The 16,449-nt window shown below is 39.7% G+C and overlaps 2 protein-coding genes across 3 annotated transcripts; both read left to right on the forward strand.

Annotated features, from left to right (window-relative positions):
* Positions 1 to 376: 376 nt before the first annotated feature.
* Positions 377 to 2,806, forward strand: pvalb8 (parvalbumin 8). Its single transcript, XM_034088661.2, has 5 exons — positions 377 to 483; positions 906 to 973; positions 1,682 to 1,814; positions 2,132 to 2,241; positions 2,742 to 2,806. Exons 2-5 carry the CDS (start codon positions 913 to 915, stop codon positions 2,765 to 2,767), a joined length of 330 nt encoding a protein of 109 aa, XP_033944552.1. The 5' UTR covers positions 377 to 483; positions 906 to 912; the 3' UTR covers positions 2,768 to 2,806.
* An 8,275-nt stretch (positions 2,807 to 11,081) lies between these two features.
* On the forward strand, positions 11,082 to 14,704 carry aimp2 (aminoacyl tRNA synthetase complex interacting multifunctional protein 2). Of its 2 annotated transcripts, none has more exons than XM_034089958.2 (4): positions 11,082 to 11,240; positions 12,375 to 12,593; positions 12,976 to 13,210; positions 13,855 to 14,704. In XM_034089958.2, exons 1-4 carry the CDS (start codon positions 11,226 to 11,228, stop codon positions 14,241 to 14,243), a joined length of 858 nt encoding a protein of 285 aa, XP_033945849.1. In that variant the 5' UTR covers positions 11,082 to 11,225; the 3' UTR covers positions 14,244 to 14,704. The 2 variants fall into 2 exon arrangements, with proteins under 2 accessions (XP_033945849.1, XP_033945847.1); XM_034089956.2 differs by having other exon boundaries at positions 11,084 to 11,366.
* The last annotated feature ends 1,745 nt before the right edge of the window (positions 14,705 to 16,449 follow it).

Below are 16,449 nucleotides of genomic sequence, written 5' to 3' on the forward strand. Positions count from 1 at the left end.
AAAAGGATATCTGCATGAAAGGATAAGGGTGGGGTGAGGAGGCGGAGGGGGGGGGGGGGGGTTGCAGAAACAGCAAGAGAGGGAGAAAAAGGAGAGAGAGATTGCAGTATCCTCCCTGCATTTACTGTACTGTACAATTGTAAAGGTGAGAGGAGGAGGGGGGCGGGCGGGGATGACAGGAGGAGGGAGTGGTGAAAGGGGAGAAGAACGCTCTTTTTAACGTAATTTGCTATTTACAAGGGCGCTACAAATGTCCGCGGTCCGGTCTCCCTGCCCTGGGCGTTATAAATAGTAAAGGTTAATTAGTTAGCTGAGAAATTGGATCAGGGGCGGGCAGTTAGAATTTGATCCATAGACAGGTAACTCAAGCAATCCCCTTTGTCACTGCAATCAGACCTATATAAATCCGCCTTGACGGACAGCAGTCACTACAGCCTTACCTCTCTGCTGCATCACCGACCGGGAGAAAACCACCGAAACAAGGTAAGTGTGGACTCGGAAAAAGGTCGCTTCTGATGGGAAGTGGCTGATTTCTTTTTTGTTTTAAAACTTTTTCTTAAGGAAAGGTTTGCTGCTGTACATTTAGAGCACTTTGCTTCCTAGTCAGATGTCAGGTGCAGTAATTCCGTGCGTAAAAGGGGAGACTTATTTGCACAAGGTGACAAAAGACAAAGGAAAAGTTGTCTCTATTATTTTCATTCCGTTGGATTAGACAATATCCTTTCTTTTCCAAAAAATACTTTAAAAAGGGAACTTATTGAGATTCTTGGCCGGTCGCTGCAGTAACTTTTCAGTGTCATTGTCACCTGCAAACATTTCGTTCTCCATCAGTGTAAAGTTTGAGAGTTTGCTGCTGTGACTGGGCTTAATGTGTTAATAATTCACCATGGTGGTTCCTCCTACAGGAATACAATGTCGCTCTCATCTATCCTTTCCGCTGATGCCATCGACAGTGCTATCAAGGACTGCCAAGGTATCGTCTTCCACCAATATCATTATTGCTCTCTTTGTTAGATCTTTCTCTCTTTTTTTGTATTCTATACAGTCGTTGTACTGGAGCCAGACAATAGGGTTATCTCTTTCTGTGAAAGCCGGAAGACAGACACAAATGAACAGTTAAAGATACATGTATGCACATTGGGCTTAGATCAGTACAGTAATCAAACAATCTGAGGTGATTTTGACAGGATGAATTGGCAGAATGTGTTAATTAAAGATATAAGAGATATGATACTGTTGGTGTCACTGGAGGTCAGAGATCAAGAAAAACTGGCCTCTCAAACCCTTAAATAAAGAAACATCCACATGCAGGACTAATACCTTCTTCCTATTGTGTGCCCTTTCTTCAAGGATAGGTGCATTCCACCACTTCATAATGCCATGCCTGTTTTCTTCTTTGATGAGAAATATTTTCTTTTTTTATAACTGAGAACATCCTCATTTTCATTTGTCTTGCAATTGTGCAAGTAGTGTGGAAATCACGAGGACATTACATTAAGACATAGATAAACAGGAAGAATAACTAATATCCAAATACAGAAAAGACCAATTGTAAAAGTAATGTCATTAAAATAAAAACCTTCATTAAAGGAAAGGAAACGAGCTTTTGCTAATGATTTCCTTTTAGTCAAGTGTTTTTTCATGATGCTGTTCCTGACTTTACTTTCTTTATTTCCCCCAGCACCAGACTCCTTCTGTCCCAAGAAGTTCTTCACGCTGTGTGGGCTCACCAAGAAGAGCCCTGCGGACGTGAAGAAGGTTTTCGGGATCCTGGACAATGATGGCAATGGTTTTGTTGAGGAGGAAGAGCTCAAGTGAGTGAACTGCCAGTTTACTAACTACAAACTACGAGTTATTTGGTGCCCAGGAACTTTAGTATCTTCACAGCGGGATAGTTTGAAGTCTTTTTGGAACATTATCAGATTTCCATTCAGTTTTCTGCATTTCTGCATATTATTTCACAAGAAGGGATGCAGCGAATGGAAAGTCTGTGTCCATTGTTAGTTTATTCAACTTTCAGGATGACATGGGACGAGAACTGTAAATGTGGCCCATTGCAGTTGTGTTCACAACACATCATCCAGCGGTTCCCTCTAACTTGAGGTTTTCTTTGTCTTTCTCTGTACGACAGGTTTTTCCTCCAGAGGTTTTCCCCAGGGGCTCGCGTTCTGACAGACAAGGAGACCAAGGGATTCCTGAGCGCTGCTGATGATGACAGTGACGGTCGCATTGGAGCAGATGGTGAGCGGATGTCCAATAATTTCATATACACATAATACAAGACAAGCATGTTTGTGTGTAATTACAAAACAATGATGCTGAGGAACAATTCTGCACATTTATTAGATACTACATTAGAATGCAGATTCACTAAATGTGTCATATTCCTAAAGTAGTCTTGTTGTGCAGGAAAGAGAGACAGTTATAAAGGCTATCGCTGAAGTAAGATGAGCAGCAATCATAGTGACACCCTCTATGTACTTGTTCTGTCCTAGGATCTCAAAACTGACACCAGCAAAGTGTTTCTATTGAGTGTATGTCATATTAGAGTTCAATTGGTTAGACAAAATTGTGTTAATGACATGCTGTAAACTTGAGACCTGTTCGCTCTCTTTCTCTGGATGGGTTCACATCTTTTTTGGTACTTTATAAAAAATACTCACAGTTTAGAGTTACACTGAGACAGGTGTCGGACAGGTGAGAAATAATACTCTCATTATCGCTGTTTCTTTTCTCCACAGAGTTCCAGGCCATGGTCTTGTCCTAAACAACTGGACTCCATCTCTCCAACCTGATCTGACCCCCCCCTACCCCCTACCCCCACTGCTTCAAGGGCTCTAGTCAATCAATTTCCATACTGTTAGATATTTACTTTTATTTTTTTTTATTTATGCAAGACTTACTCTGGTCCATAGACATCTACATTCACATCATGATTTTAGATTTTGTTGTCTTTTTCGTTTCAGACAGATCATAAAGCTATATTTCCCAAATGTATAAAAAAACTCCCAAATTACTGAGAAAATAAAAATGATAAAATCCAAATCCTGTGGCTGTTCTTTGTTATTTTGAATTAAGTGTACATATTTGCATGTTTTTGTATGTCTTATACTCAGATCACACAGTGTGGCGTGAAAAAAATGCAATATGGTTATGAAGGGAGTGTTGAAATGTGTCATATACACAAGATGGTTTTAGTAACCAATAGGAAGTGGACATCCATATACATCATCGTTCAGATGTGCCTTTGTACAAGAGAAACACGGTTTTCTTTACATTTTTGTAGTCTCCACAGCGTTAAATGGGACTGAATGTCAGACAGTGTAAGGTATATGAGAAGTGTCCTGAACACACAGGCTTTCTGTTTGAGGTGTATACATTACAGGTGTGTTTCGGTGTGTTTCTTTTGTGTGTATGGGAGGTTATAGATTCAGAGATAGCGCAGGGAAAAAGCAAAGGAGGTGACCTTGATGACCACCTGAGTGTCACCGCGGCTGGATCGAGTGACACCTGACCTCAGCTTTGTAAATAAACCCATCTGAACCTTCGTGCAACACATACACACCCAGACAGGTCACACAAAAACCAATGCATTTGCAAAAATCAAATATAAGGTCAGACCGCCATCCATGCAAACACATCATCCCCAATACACGCACATCAGGGATTATGTGTGCAAAAGAAGATGCAAATTCTGCCGAAAGCTATAGCTAAGGATGCTAGCCTTCCAGGTTTTCTTGTGCAGGAGAGCTTGCTCAGCATATATTAAAGAGTCAATCATTATAACCTAAACTCTCAGACAAAAGACTGACACTCTTACAGCTTGGCTTCCTCCCTCCAAGAGACTGTAAATAGCATATCGTTTTTATGCACTACATTTACAGGATTCATGGGATCAAAATTAACAACTGCTTTACGCACCAACTAAAGGCACTAAAATACAGAGCAACACACGTTCTGCCGGTGGCACCACCTAAGTGTCATTTCAATTACCTTTATATTACAGGGGGAACCTGGTGTTTACAGCACACACCTGCCACTCACAGCTGTGGGTCATAGCCTGGTATTAGCATGAGGTCAGGATCACAAGTGTAGGATGCTGCTGCTAGATTAAGAGGGTGTGCTGTAAATAATAATCAGAGAGGGTTTCAGAGTGTTCCTTCTTCAGCAGGGCACACACTGCCTGTGTTTGTCCTAACATATAATACATGTCATTAATAAGTGATACTGTCATGAAGCCATATAGATTTATTAGCAATTTAACATGTTCAAATAAGTTACCTCCTGGGCATTATCAGTGTAGACCTCAATGAAGGACAAATCTTAATATTCAAAATAAAACATATAAGATAAAGCAAAACAAGCTTTTGAGATCATGCAAGTTACAATTAGTAGTAAGTAACTTGCAGTAGTAAGAGCAAAGACTAACATAAGAGAGACTCCTGCAGAGTTTAGTATTGTAAATCCGTATTAAGAATTTGTGAAGTAAACCAAAAAACTGACTTTAATTATAAGCCTGAATAATGCCTGCATTTTGCTTTTCCATGCATATGCATTTTAGAGTATGTCATTTAAACACATTTTCAGACAAGGTTTTGTCCATCAAGACAAAACACTATAGACATGCAGAGAGACACAACACTTATCAGATCATCATGTACCCATGTCTACTGCTATCAGTTTCTGGCCGTCTCTCTGGAGGGGTGAGAGCAGGAGTGGGGGTGGGGGGTATGGGAGGCTGAAAGTGGGACAAGGTTGGGGAAGCCAGTAGGAAACACAAGCCAGGGGATACACAATGGAGCTGTGACCCCAGCAGATCAGGAGAAGCGACTGGTAAACAGGAAGGAAATGTGAGCCAACAGGTCGATTCTGACTGCTGGATGTGCTGCGTCGGGACAGCAGGAGTACGAGATAATGTAACAAATAAATTACCTGGACTCAAGGGCGGAGGGAGGAAGAGAGAGACACCGTATCTCTGTTTCTCTAGGAGAGCACAGATCGGACAGGCCAATAATGCCCAGCAGTCCTTGATGGCTGACAATAGGGGTGGGCAATAAGGAGAAAATAAAATATCATGGGAACATATTTTAATATATCAATATTGGAACAATATTGTAGGTTAAACATTATTGGTGCTTTCACAAAATGGGTAAAGCACAAATAATACAAAAGCTAGTCAATCTGGTTACTTAAAAAAACAGCACCTAACATAAAGCAGCCTTTAGAACCAGGATAAGAAAACACTTTTATTAAGATATCCAAGACGATATACGATACGATACGATACGATATTACTTTATTGTCAGATCAAGTCTGAAATTTGACTTGCGTCACAGCAGCTCCATGTCCAACATCAACAGACAAATATGGATACACAAATACATGAAACACAAACATTTAACATAACAGCACAATCAGTGAGAGAAAAACATGCTCAAAGAGCCTTCAGCGTGCATTTGGTCTGGGATTTAGCTCTGTATTTACTGTGAGGACTGACTGATGCACAAAGGAGTGCTTCAGTCTGACTTTATTGAATATCTAGTCTTATATCATCATTTTGAAATATTTCCCAGCCATAGCTGAAAATGAGACGAAAATAAAAAACAACATCAGTTGTTGGAAGGCAATGTGGCCATGAAAGAGGTCTTCATATTATTTCAAAAATACTGCCGTTAAAAATATAGCTCTATTATCAGTAACAGCAACAACAACAAAAATGGTGTAACACATTATTTTATACAAGTTTGTTTGTAAAAGTTCTGTTCCCATATTATTATTATTTGAGCAATAAACCCAAGTCATATGGTAACGTGTGAAAATCGTGAAAATCATAAAATGACTGAGAATGACGTATGGGGTTGTCCTTATGTATGCTCAAAATGAAGGGAATAAAGAGAGAGGTTACAGAAGAATTACAACGACAATGACTTAGAGCTGATTTCAGTAGTTAAAGTCATTGTAGCAGAGGTTAGAGTAGCAGTATTGTCACCTTTAAATGTAAGGATGCAGCAATATGGATCAACTTTACTTTTTTATCGAAACATGTTGTGTGATACTGTATCATGCAATTTATCTGGATGGGCGCTTTAGGATGGACACATAGGCTTAGCCCGATTGTCTGCTTTGCACTTCAATTATTAATGCCCTCACTTCATTGTCACCAAGAACTCATATCAAGAAAGGAGTGCCAGGCTCACCTTACTGATTAAGTCTGTGTGAAACTTTAATGTGCACCCCATCTTCATCTGATAACAAACTGAAGTGATCAAGTAAACCAAGTAACATGAAGTTGAACCGGTGGGACGTCCGCTGTGCATTTGGCATCTCTGCTCTTACACGCATATTTTGTCTAATTTCCAGTGTTCTGGAACCTGGAGGTATGAGAGAAGTTGCTACCTGATAGTACGTACAGGGAAGAGCGTCGTAAAAGATTTAACTGGCGTGTTAGGATGACTGAATGGGCTTTGTGAGCTCTGTGAAGGAACTTTATCCATAATGCAGGGGATGACCGCACTGCCTCTGTTCCCCAACAAGCCCTGGTCCTGAGCCTCTGCTTATGATGTCTGCGTACAGCGTCCCTTCATTAATGAATGATAGGCCATGCATATATCATTAGCCACAACCGACACACAAAGGGCGATCGTGGAAGTTGATTTCTAGCAATTTATTTCCCTTGTGCCATGAGCGTGTTGTTTACATTTCCGCTAATTGAGGTTGTATTTATAGACATGGAGACATCACTAATGCAAGTTAGCAACAACATGCCACACCCGGCTTAAACCCCTGATTAGCTGTCACATGTGCTGACTCACCCTCAGACTGAGTAATGGCTGTCGTTGAGCAGTAGACAGGTATATGTAACTTCACCTTTTAATAATATACTTTATAGCATATATTACATATAAGTATATATCTTTAATCTCCTAAAAGATGTACAAATAACAGTAGCTGATGCGTACTAATCCTATCCCCGCACACCCAAAACACTCCACATGTACAGCGATATGATCGATTCCTTTACAGTTTATAACATAAATGAACTCTAGCTACGCTTCTTAATTTTGATTTCAATAAGAGACATGATTGTGCCTGGTTCTACCACAGTCCAACCACAGCCTGAAAGATGTCAGCATTTCTGAGGGTGAGCCTGATTACAGAACAAAATGTGCCTTCTCCTACCACATTTTCAGCACAGAACAAAGACTGTCATCCCAGACTATAAGATCAGCATTAAAAACAACAACAACAAAAAGAAAACCACCTGAAAATGTGCACAAACTTGATCTTAATTTATTTATTTAACTGATGCTAGGCAACCAATGACCATGACCCCCATGTCAGAAACGATTTGGCACATAACCCCTGTAAAACATCACATTGTTGTTAATACACTACAGCAATGTACAGGTTAAACTAAATATAATAATGTATTTATTTGTGAGGTGCTTGTATAGGCAGCTTTCTTTTAACCAAGGATTGTTGCCCTACACGGCTAACCAGAATCTCGCTGACGTTTCATATTTAATTCACAAATATGAGAGTGGAATCAGTCGTTTCATTTACAGTCACTCCGCTAAATAGTGAATACACATAGTTAACATTATGTAAAACTATTCCTTAAGGGATTCTTATCAACTCTGAGCATTTCTAAGTATTCGTTGCATCAGGCCACACGCTGTTTCTCTGTCAGTGATCCAGTATAATTGTTCCTGACAGCACTACAAGACATAAGTCACTCCCCGCACTACACCCATACTACCTTCAGCTTGACAAACGACAGCCTGACAGACTCCATGTCAATTGTTTCCTACATGATTAAAAGAACTACTGTGATCTGTCAGATTTCAGCTCCCTCCTTAGTCTCAGTTTCTATCTCTGTCTTACTCTGGCCATCAGATCCGACTCACCAGAGCCAGGTTGGCCCTAGCATCAACCCCCTCCCTCCCTCCTTATGCACCAGCCCTATTAACCTTCCCTCTCTCTTGCTGCAGAAAGTGAATAATTTAGGGTTAACAAGCTGTTGAAACAGTAAACTTAATTGTGCATTTTCATTATAGACCTCTTGCTTAAGAGGACAGGATGTATTGGAGTATGAAACAGCACTACGCCGGTTCCTCTGACAGAGAAGAAGGAGACTGCATGTCAAAGGAGAGCCAAGTATCAGGCAAAGTTACAGATGCTTCAATTGCTTCCTGGTAAAGCATTTTGTTGCCAGGTTTGATTAAATCAAAAGATCATTTGTGATTGAATAACACAGGCTAGGCCGGTGTAATAGTTGACTGATAGGACTGAAGCAGACAGAACTAAAATAGCTTAGTTTATATCTTGCCAGAAGAAATCACAGAGAAGTTAATGTCAGGCGACAAAGCCAGACACAGACTGTATGAGTCACAAGACACACAATTCTACTACATCTCAAATTCCAATGTAGACTATTGAAATGTATGTGCAAAATACATTTGAAGTATCTATCACCTGCATTCCAGGATCTGTCTCGACAGCTGAGATAATAAAGGTGACTGTAGACAGCTGACTTCACTTGCAGCAAAAAGCTCCTGATAACTAAGATTAGACACAAGGTTACAACTATATTATAATTTTTTATAAATGTGCATAGATATCTGCGTATTTCATTACCTTCTTAAATGTAAGTATTTCTGACAAATGTGGTTCGATTTGACCATTATTTATGACATAATTAAGAGCCACCAATTGTTTAAAATGTTAGGTACATTTGCCAATATTAACTTGAGGTTTCAGAAGGCCTATTTGTCGTGTAGATATGAAATGCCATCATGGGTCGTATGGAGAACAAGACCAAATGTTTCAGTGTTGTTTATATTCCTGTCAGAGAGACATCTGCTCCTGAAACGGCGTAGTAATAGCTTGCTTAAACCACACTTTGGGACTTGTCATGTAGGATTAATATGTATGAGAAAGGAGGCTGACATTTGCAAGAATGTTTTACTTCTGGCTAAAACCCTGTTAAGTAATGTCACAACAGGTAATGTGTAAAAACCTCACAACAAGTTGCTTTCTTTTGTAAAGATATCTCAGATTACACTGAAAGCAAAACAAAAGCAAAAAAGTATGCAACATTTTGATAGACAGCAAGGTTCATACAATATATATGTTAAAACAATGGCTGCTGTTTTGTACTGATTGCATATATGATTATTCACAACACACATTAAACACCTGTTCTCAGGATGTATTACACACTACATGTTGTAGTAAATACTAATCATGATTATGCAGCCTTCAGACATGTTCCCACATTTGTCTAGAATAATTAAACGAGTAGATTGAATATTTATATAATATTAATATATATTTTATATTCTCTGTAGCCTACTCAGGTCAATGTGACTTCCTTTTTCAATTTAAATATAAATACATTGCATCGTGAAAAAACAATCTCTATTTGATAGCTATGTTGTGATCTTTATACAGTCTATGGTTGTGATGCACGAGTTCATACCATGGATGTATAAAGACGTTCATAGAATGACCATCTCCTCTGTTGACTGCTGACCTCCTGCACTCCGAAAGTTGGGATTTGAGAAATGAGACGGTGGCGTCCTCTAGTGCACGTGGAAAGTATCATGCCAATACATTTGATCGCCCATAACTGATGTCACTGTATAATACATTATACAATAAATAACACATTAACCTAACAGCTCTACTTTGAAATCCATGGATGTGATTTTATACCAGACATTTAATTCAAATGAATTATTCTTTAATGAGGTTAACGAGTAGGTGCATTGCCGCCACCTGCTGGACTGGAGTGTCAAACTGCTTGTAAATGTGTGCGTTATCTCACTGCTATACTGGAGAAGAGCTTCAAAATCAAAAATCTCAAACCTGCTAGAAATCCCATCCCTTACACCCCTGTTTGACGCTAATACACATCTGGCTCTTGAGGGCTCTGAAGTGAAGTGTAGGCTACTTCTTGCGTCAAATACATCAATAAAAGTAAATCAACGTTTATTTAGTTAGCCCAATATCACAAATTGTACTTTTGTCTTAGGGGGCTTTAAGGTTTATAGAACATGAATACGCCAGAAATCCCCGGTGCTGTAAGCGTTCCTTGCATTGTTTACAACTTCACACAAAGCTTCCAAATAAAAGTGGGACTGGTCAGAGGAAGTGAAATAAAATATTATAGCAACTCAAAGATATTGTTAAAGACACGTGCACTTGTTGAAACTTTCAGAGCAATTGAAAGTACATTTGTTATAAATGTTGTATCCACAGAATATAGGCTACCTAGCAAAATAACATTGTGTGAAACACGCACAAACACAAACATATATAAATGTAAGTGAAAATAAATGCAGAAATACATTAAAGATACATAATAATGTGTGTTCTGATTTATTCTCATACTTATATATTTCTTATTTATACATTCATTTATTATATTTATGTATTATTGTTTTTTTCTTCACATTTATTTATTATTGGAATTGTATTCCTGTATTTATTCCAGTTTACTTATGTTTGTACTTACCTGTGTGTTCGTTGCATCAAGGTACAAATTAAATCCAAATCACATCACAACAAGGCCTATAGTTGGGCGTTCATTGGTTTGAACCATAGGTCTGAACACACATTGGTGGTCCAGAGGTCTATGCATTGGTTTATCATGCAGGTGCTTGAGGTTCAACACCCAGAAGAGGGACATCACTCGTTTTCTGCTATGCTGATGTTAAATCTGGAGAAATTGTCACCACCACTTTTTCTAACAAAGTTACACCCATACCTACTTGGCAATACAACCTTTTCCTTATTCTGGTTCTTCTGATTCATTCAAACTATTTACCACCTCACCACAGCCGATATTTAATCTGAAACTATTTATTTGTCTTTTTTTTGCATTTATTTATTTATTTAATGTAATTTTGTATTATTATTATTATTTGATTTATTATGTCTAGCCTTGATGCGAACCTTTTTCGTACACAAAATGTATGATGTTCATATAATATATTATAATAAAAGAAACATCACCTCAGCCCAGAGCCATATTTTTATTTTCCACCGGATGTGACGTCACTGAGGCCTCTTCCCTGTTACCGCGAGAGTAGTCTGGTCCGGGAGCCGCTGCTGCCCCGCCGCCTGTCAACATCACACAGCCCAGAAGAGCCTCTCTGTGCCCGCCTGTGATTTAGTTTTTAACTGTTTTGTCTCTGACAGAGCGCTTACTGTCCTCCAACATGTCCATGTACCAGGTAAAGCCCGTCTGTGGAAGCCTCCTAAAGCCCGATTTACCAACCTGCATGTACACCTTACCAAATATCCACGGGCAGCAAGGGAACAGCTGCACCTCTGATCTATGCTCTGAACACGCGCTTCAGGTAACTCATAACTGGTTTAATTTCGACCAGGTTTATATATATTTTGTATTTGGTTAGCTTGTATTTTACTCCTGTTGTTGCTTGCATTTCGTTTAGTTTCCCACGTTTTGATACATGCGCATTTTGTGTCGTGTATTAGCATTAGCTGTCTAAACTCTCCTGCTAGCGAGCTAAGTTAGCTTGGCAGGAAAATCACTTATGGCTGATGCAACAATTACTACACAATATTCTATGAGACGTTAACGATTATTTAACGACTAAGTTGATGACACTGTTATATAGTCTCTATAATTGTGTTGTGCTGTCAATTATACGCGTCAAAGTGCACATCATGATGGTATGTCTACATAGCAAACCCTTGATTCAGCTATGCAGTGGTCAAAGTAGTATTCAGATACTGATACCAGTGAAAGTCATGCATTGAAAACGTTACTCAAGTAAAGGGTTCTTTGCATTACAAGGAACATGTTCTCCTAAAATGTAAAATATTTGCAGAAACGTCCTCACATTTGAGAAGATGGAAACATAATTTTAATTTTGTGCGTGGAAACGATCGAAATAGTTCTGGCAATAAAAACAAAAAAGATGATTTAGCTAATCATATAGCTGAACTTGTTGGGTATTATATGTGTTGGTGGGTTTACTTTAGTGCAAACAATCATGTTTTATACATCCTTTTTATGTGTGCAAAAATCTTGATTTGTATAGTAACCAAAGCTGTCAGATATATTGATTACTGTAGTAATGTATTACTTGATCATGATTATACAAGACCAAACTAAGTCTAGGTTTAGTCATTAACATCTTTTTATGAGATGTATTTCTTGAGTCATATATATTTGTGTGTACTGTTTGATCTCAAGAATGGGGCTACATTAAATATGTTCTCTATACTGCCTTTTTATGTGCAATAACAGTACATTGTAGACAAACCAGCTTACACAAAACTGTGGCTTGATTTTGCTCAAATAATGAAAACTGTGTTGTCAATTCTCTCTGCCTCCCCAGAATGGCGAGGTGGATCCAGCGGTCAAAGCTTTGGAAGCCAGGCAGGATGAGATCTTGAGAAAACTGTACGAGCTGAAAGCAGCGGTGGACGGCCTGGCCAAGACGGTGACCACCCCCGACGCCGACCTGGACCTGACGGTCAGCAGCAGCCTCTCCTCCCAAAGCCCAAGCTCCACAACCTTCACAGGAGTCACCAATCTGGACACACTACTTGGCAAGGTAAGAAGCTGGGGATAATACTAGTAAGTTCTGTATCCAGGTATTAGCATAACTGAACACCGTGTTTATTAGTGATGCCAGAATGTATCTTTCATAAACTGAAAGTATGCATCGTTCTTTTACAAATAACATAGTTTGACTTACTTTTTCTCTGTAGCTGTTTTTTCTTGATTGCCCCATCATTGAATGCTATAAATAACACTGTAACCTGAAAAACCTGCTCCTATTGGAATTTGTCTTGACGCACATTGAGGGTGTGGACTGATTACTGCCAGTTTGTGCAGGCTGTATTGGCCTAGTGAGAGCACACACACATTGTACTGCTCTATTTATTTTCGATGCTCCACCTATTTACCTCCATTATCTTTTTTTATGTCACAAGGACCTCGGTGCTCTCCGTGACATCGTCATAAACGCCAACCCAGCACAGCCCCCCCTCACCCTGCTGGTGCTCCACAGCGTGCTCTGTCAGCGCTACCGGGTGCTCTCTACGGTCCACGTCCACTCCTCAGTTTCCAATGTGCCGCCGCAGCTCCTGTCCTGCCTCGGCCCGCGCCATGCAGACAGCTATGCCCGCCAGATGTTCCAGCTGGGCTTCACCCTCATATGGAAAGATGGTAAGGCACAGTGAGAGAGGCATGTGTTACAGGATGAACTCAAGTGCATCAAAACTGCTCAAATATGGTAGTAAATAAAAAAAAAAATATATATAGCCCAAGTTAATCGAATTCGGTTTAATATGCTGGTTCATCGTTTGTCTGCTATTTCGGCCTTCATTGTACAAATGACAGCAAAAAGGCCAACTAGAAATTAGGGTGTGGGATTCTATTGGGTGTGTCTGGGGTTTGAGAAATATATCCTAGATACAATACCTTACTCTACCAAAGTAATAACTGTAAACAAAGAGTGAGGGACTTGATTCATTTACTTTGAGCGATAAGGAGGTAGAGCTTTTTCACTTTCTTTTGTGTGAGTAACTTTTGAAAGTGTAGAAACATGTCCCCATTCATTTAAAAAAAAAAAACTAAAATAACTTTTGGGCTTTTTGCTGTGGAATATATAATGAGCCTTTTCTGACCAATATAGATCGCTTATAACATTACTTAAAATGTGAAAGCTCATGTTTTAGTATAGCCATGTCTAACCATTCCAAGCCTTGCTTTTATATTGTAAAAATGTGCCTTATTGACATGATCTGGCTGTGGTAAATGTTTGTGCACTTGTTAACCAGGAACCATGTCTTTCTTTTGCCTATCCACAGTCCCCAAACTGCAGATGAAGTTCAGTGTCCAGAACATGTGTCCCATCGAGGGTGAGGCCAACGTGGCGCGGTTCCTCTTCAAGCTGATGTCCCCCTACCCCAGTGACGCTGCTCTCGCCACACTGGTGGACAGCTGGGTGGACATGGCTTTCTTCCAGCTGGCAGAGGGCAGTGCCAAGGAGCGGGCCGCTGTCCTGCGGGCCCTGAACTCGGCTCTGGGCCGCAGCCCCTGGCTGGCCGGGCAGGAGTTCTCCCTGGCCGACATGGCGTGCTATTGCTGCGTGTTGCAGAGCGGCCCTGCCTCCTCTACTCCCTCTAATGTGCAGCGCTGGCTCAAGTCCTGTGAGAACCTGGGCCACTTCAGCCCGGCCAAGCCGTTTCTGCAGTGAATGGAGCTGGGACACCTGAAGGGTGTTTTTTCAGAGCAAAGTGAGAGAAGGGCATTAGAATATTAAAATATCCCAGCCATGTCTGGAACACCCTCTAATGCTTCCCTCCTTACTGTAATATATCACTGACAAAGACTCGGTAGAAACAATATGGTTGACAGGGAAAGTAAATTAAGAGTATATGTCGTCGCCATGCTGCTTTTGTATAACAAAGAGATTCTACGGCTATTTTTTTAAGGGAGGAAGCATGAGAGGACTGAAGAGACAAGGGCTTAGGGATTAAATCAAAAGTACTGACAGAATTAACACACACTGTACACCTTCCACCCACTTTGTGCCTAACATGATCCTGTTCTAAATGTGTGTGGGGATGGGTATTACTCTGTGTTTTTTTAAAGTAATACTTTGCAGCCTTTTTTCTGAAATCATTAAAAACTACAACTTTGGATCAAACTGTGAAATTGGTGCCTGGGATTTATTTATTAGATCCTCAAATTACATTTACTGAAGTGCACCTCTGTGTCCAACAGGTGGCAGTATTAGCGTTTAAAAAAATGAAGATAATTTTGAGTCACAGAAGTGAAAGGTAGTGAAGCACTTTGCAGGAAATCTCATCTTTGGGAAAATCTCACCTTCGCCTGGCTTTCATTGGATGAGAACATGCACATTAACACAGTAAGGACATAAGCGCAAACACACACTAAGGTTTGGGACTGACAATGAGCTAATCACTTAATGATTTCATTGAAATGATTGTACTGCAAAAATGAAGTTTGCTATTTTAGACCCAACTGTCATTTAGGGGCCGGACTAAACCATGAAAAGGAATCTGAAAAACTGCATTGATCACTTGAACTTGGTTTATCTGAACAATGTTTCGCTCCTCAGAACTTCCTCAGGTAAAATCCATGAAGACGAACAGCATCATGCAAATGGCACTATAAACATTATGGCTAGTCTAGTGAGAACAAGCCTAGAGCCATAATCAGCCATAGTCATTCAATCAATCAATGTTTATTTATATAGCCCAATATCACAAATGTTACATTTGTCTCAGTGGTCTTCACAGTGTGTACAGAATATCAGTATGACAATACGACACCCTCTGTCCTTAGACCCTCACATCATACAAGGAAAAACTTCCAAAGAAAACCCACAGTTTAAAGGGAAAAATGGGAGAAACCTCAGGGAGAGCAACAGAGGAGGGATCCCTCTCCCAGGACGGACAGACGTGCAATAGATGCCGTGTGTAAATAATGAGGGCGCCAGAGAGCCACATGTATGCATACACGTTAAGTTATCAATGAGCTAAATAACAAAGGCTACATATTGCTACAGTGATATAAAAACATTTGATTAGGCTTTTTTGTTTTTACAGATTAGTCCAATATTTCACAAGGTAGCCTAAGGTTTTACTAAAAGACTTTTGTAAAATGTGTCGTCTTATTCCCCTATTGTGTATTGATTCAAAATGTATGATTACTACTGTAAGAGCTCAGTGTGGCGTTTCTTTTTATAAGCATACCGGGAAAGGTCGCTGGCGTCCTCTAATTGGTATTTGATTCCCGAATGAAAGCCTTTAGTATGGTGCTGTTAACATGGAAATGGTTGTCTAAAGATGTTTGCCTGATTGATATATAAAGACAGAAACGTGTGCTAACCTAGTTGGAGGGATGAACAGTGTGATGGATTCTTTGTTGTTTTTCCATGTCAGGTTTTTAGATTTTTTAAAACCCCCCTTTAAGACTTGGTTGTGTGCAAGAACAGTGAGACCTTAATGGAAACTTGACTTGAATATGGTGTCATACAAATATGTATTGATTTGGCCATGTTTCATAACAGTAATGCAGATATGACTGATATTCTGCAACCTTTCATATTGAGAAGCCTAGTATACATTCATGTTAAACGCTAGTGTACACAGACCAATACTTTTCTTAAGGTTGAAAAGAAGATAATTAAAAATTCTCGTCAAACAAAACCAGATTATTTTAAAAGTGACTTCAAGTTTGATTTAGTAGTCCAGCAGTTATTCACCCATGATTAAGCATATGTAATGCAAGGCAATTCTTTTGTTACCAGTTGACTGTATTTGACCTGTTTATCCATGTGCAAAACAACTGAGCATGTGTGTATCACATTGCATTTCTGCAGCAGCCCTTTAGCTTCATACTATCCTGCTTCCCCTATCGGCAACCTGTTGTTA

Source organism: Pseudochaenichthys georgianus, chromosome 8 (assembly GCF_902827115.2).
Source record: "Pseudochaenichthys georgianus chromosome 8, fPseGeo1.2, whole genome shotgun sequence".
NCBI lineage: Eukaryota > Metazoa > Chordata > Actinopteri > Perciformes > Channichthyidae > Pseudochaenichthys > Pseudochaenichthys georgianus.

What these genes read in the sequence shown, in the direction of transcription:
- aimp2 (XM_034089956.2), top strand. Translation starts at nt 11,226, where the DNA reads ATGTCCATGTACCAGGTAAAGCCCGTCTGTGGAAGCCTCCTAAAGCCC. An exon ending in TGGACACACTACTTGGCAAG is followed by an intron (nt 12,594 to 12,975) that starts GTAAGAAGCTGG and finishes TTATGTCACAAG; the next exon opens with GACCTCGGTGCTCTCCGTGA. An exon ending in CACCCTCATATGGAAAGATG is followed by an intron (nt 13,211 to 13,854) that starts GTAAGGCACAGT and finishes GCCTATCCACAG; the next exon opens with TCCCCAAACTGCAGATGAAG.
- pvalb8 (XM_034088661.2), top strand. Translation starts at nt 913, where the DNA reads ATGTCGCTCTCATCTATCCTTTCCGCTGATGCCATCGACAGTGCTATC. An exon ending in TGCTATCAAGGACTGCCAAG is followed by an intron (nt 974 to 1,681) that starts GTATCGTCTTCC and finishes TATTTCCCCCAG; the next exon opens with CACCAGACTCCTTCTGTCCC. An exon ending in CGGTCGCATTGGAGCAGATG is followed by an intron (nt 2,242 to 2,741) that starts GTGAGCGGATGT and finishes TTTTCTCCACAG; the next exon opens with AGTTCCAGGCCATGGTCTTG.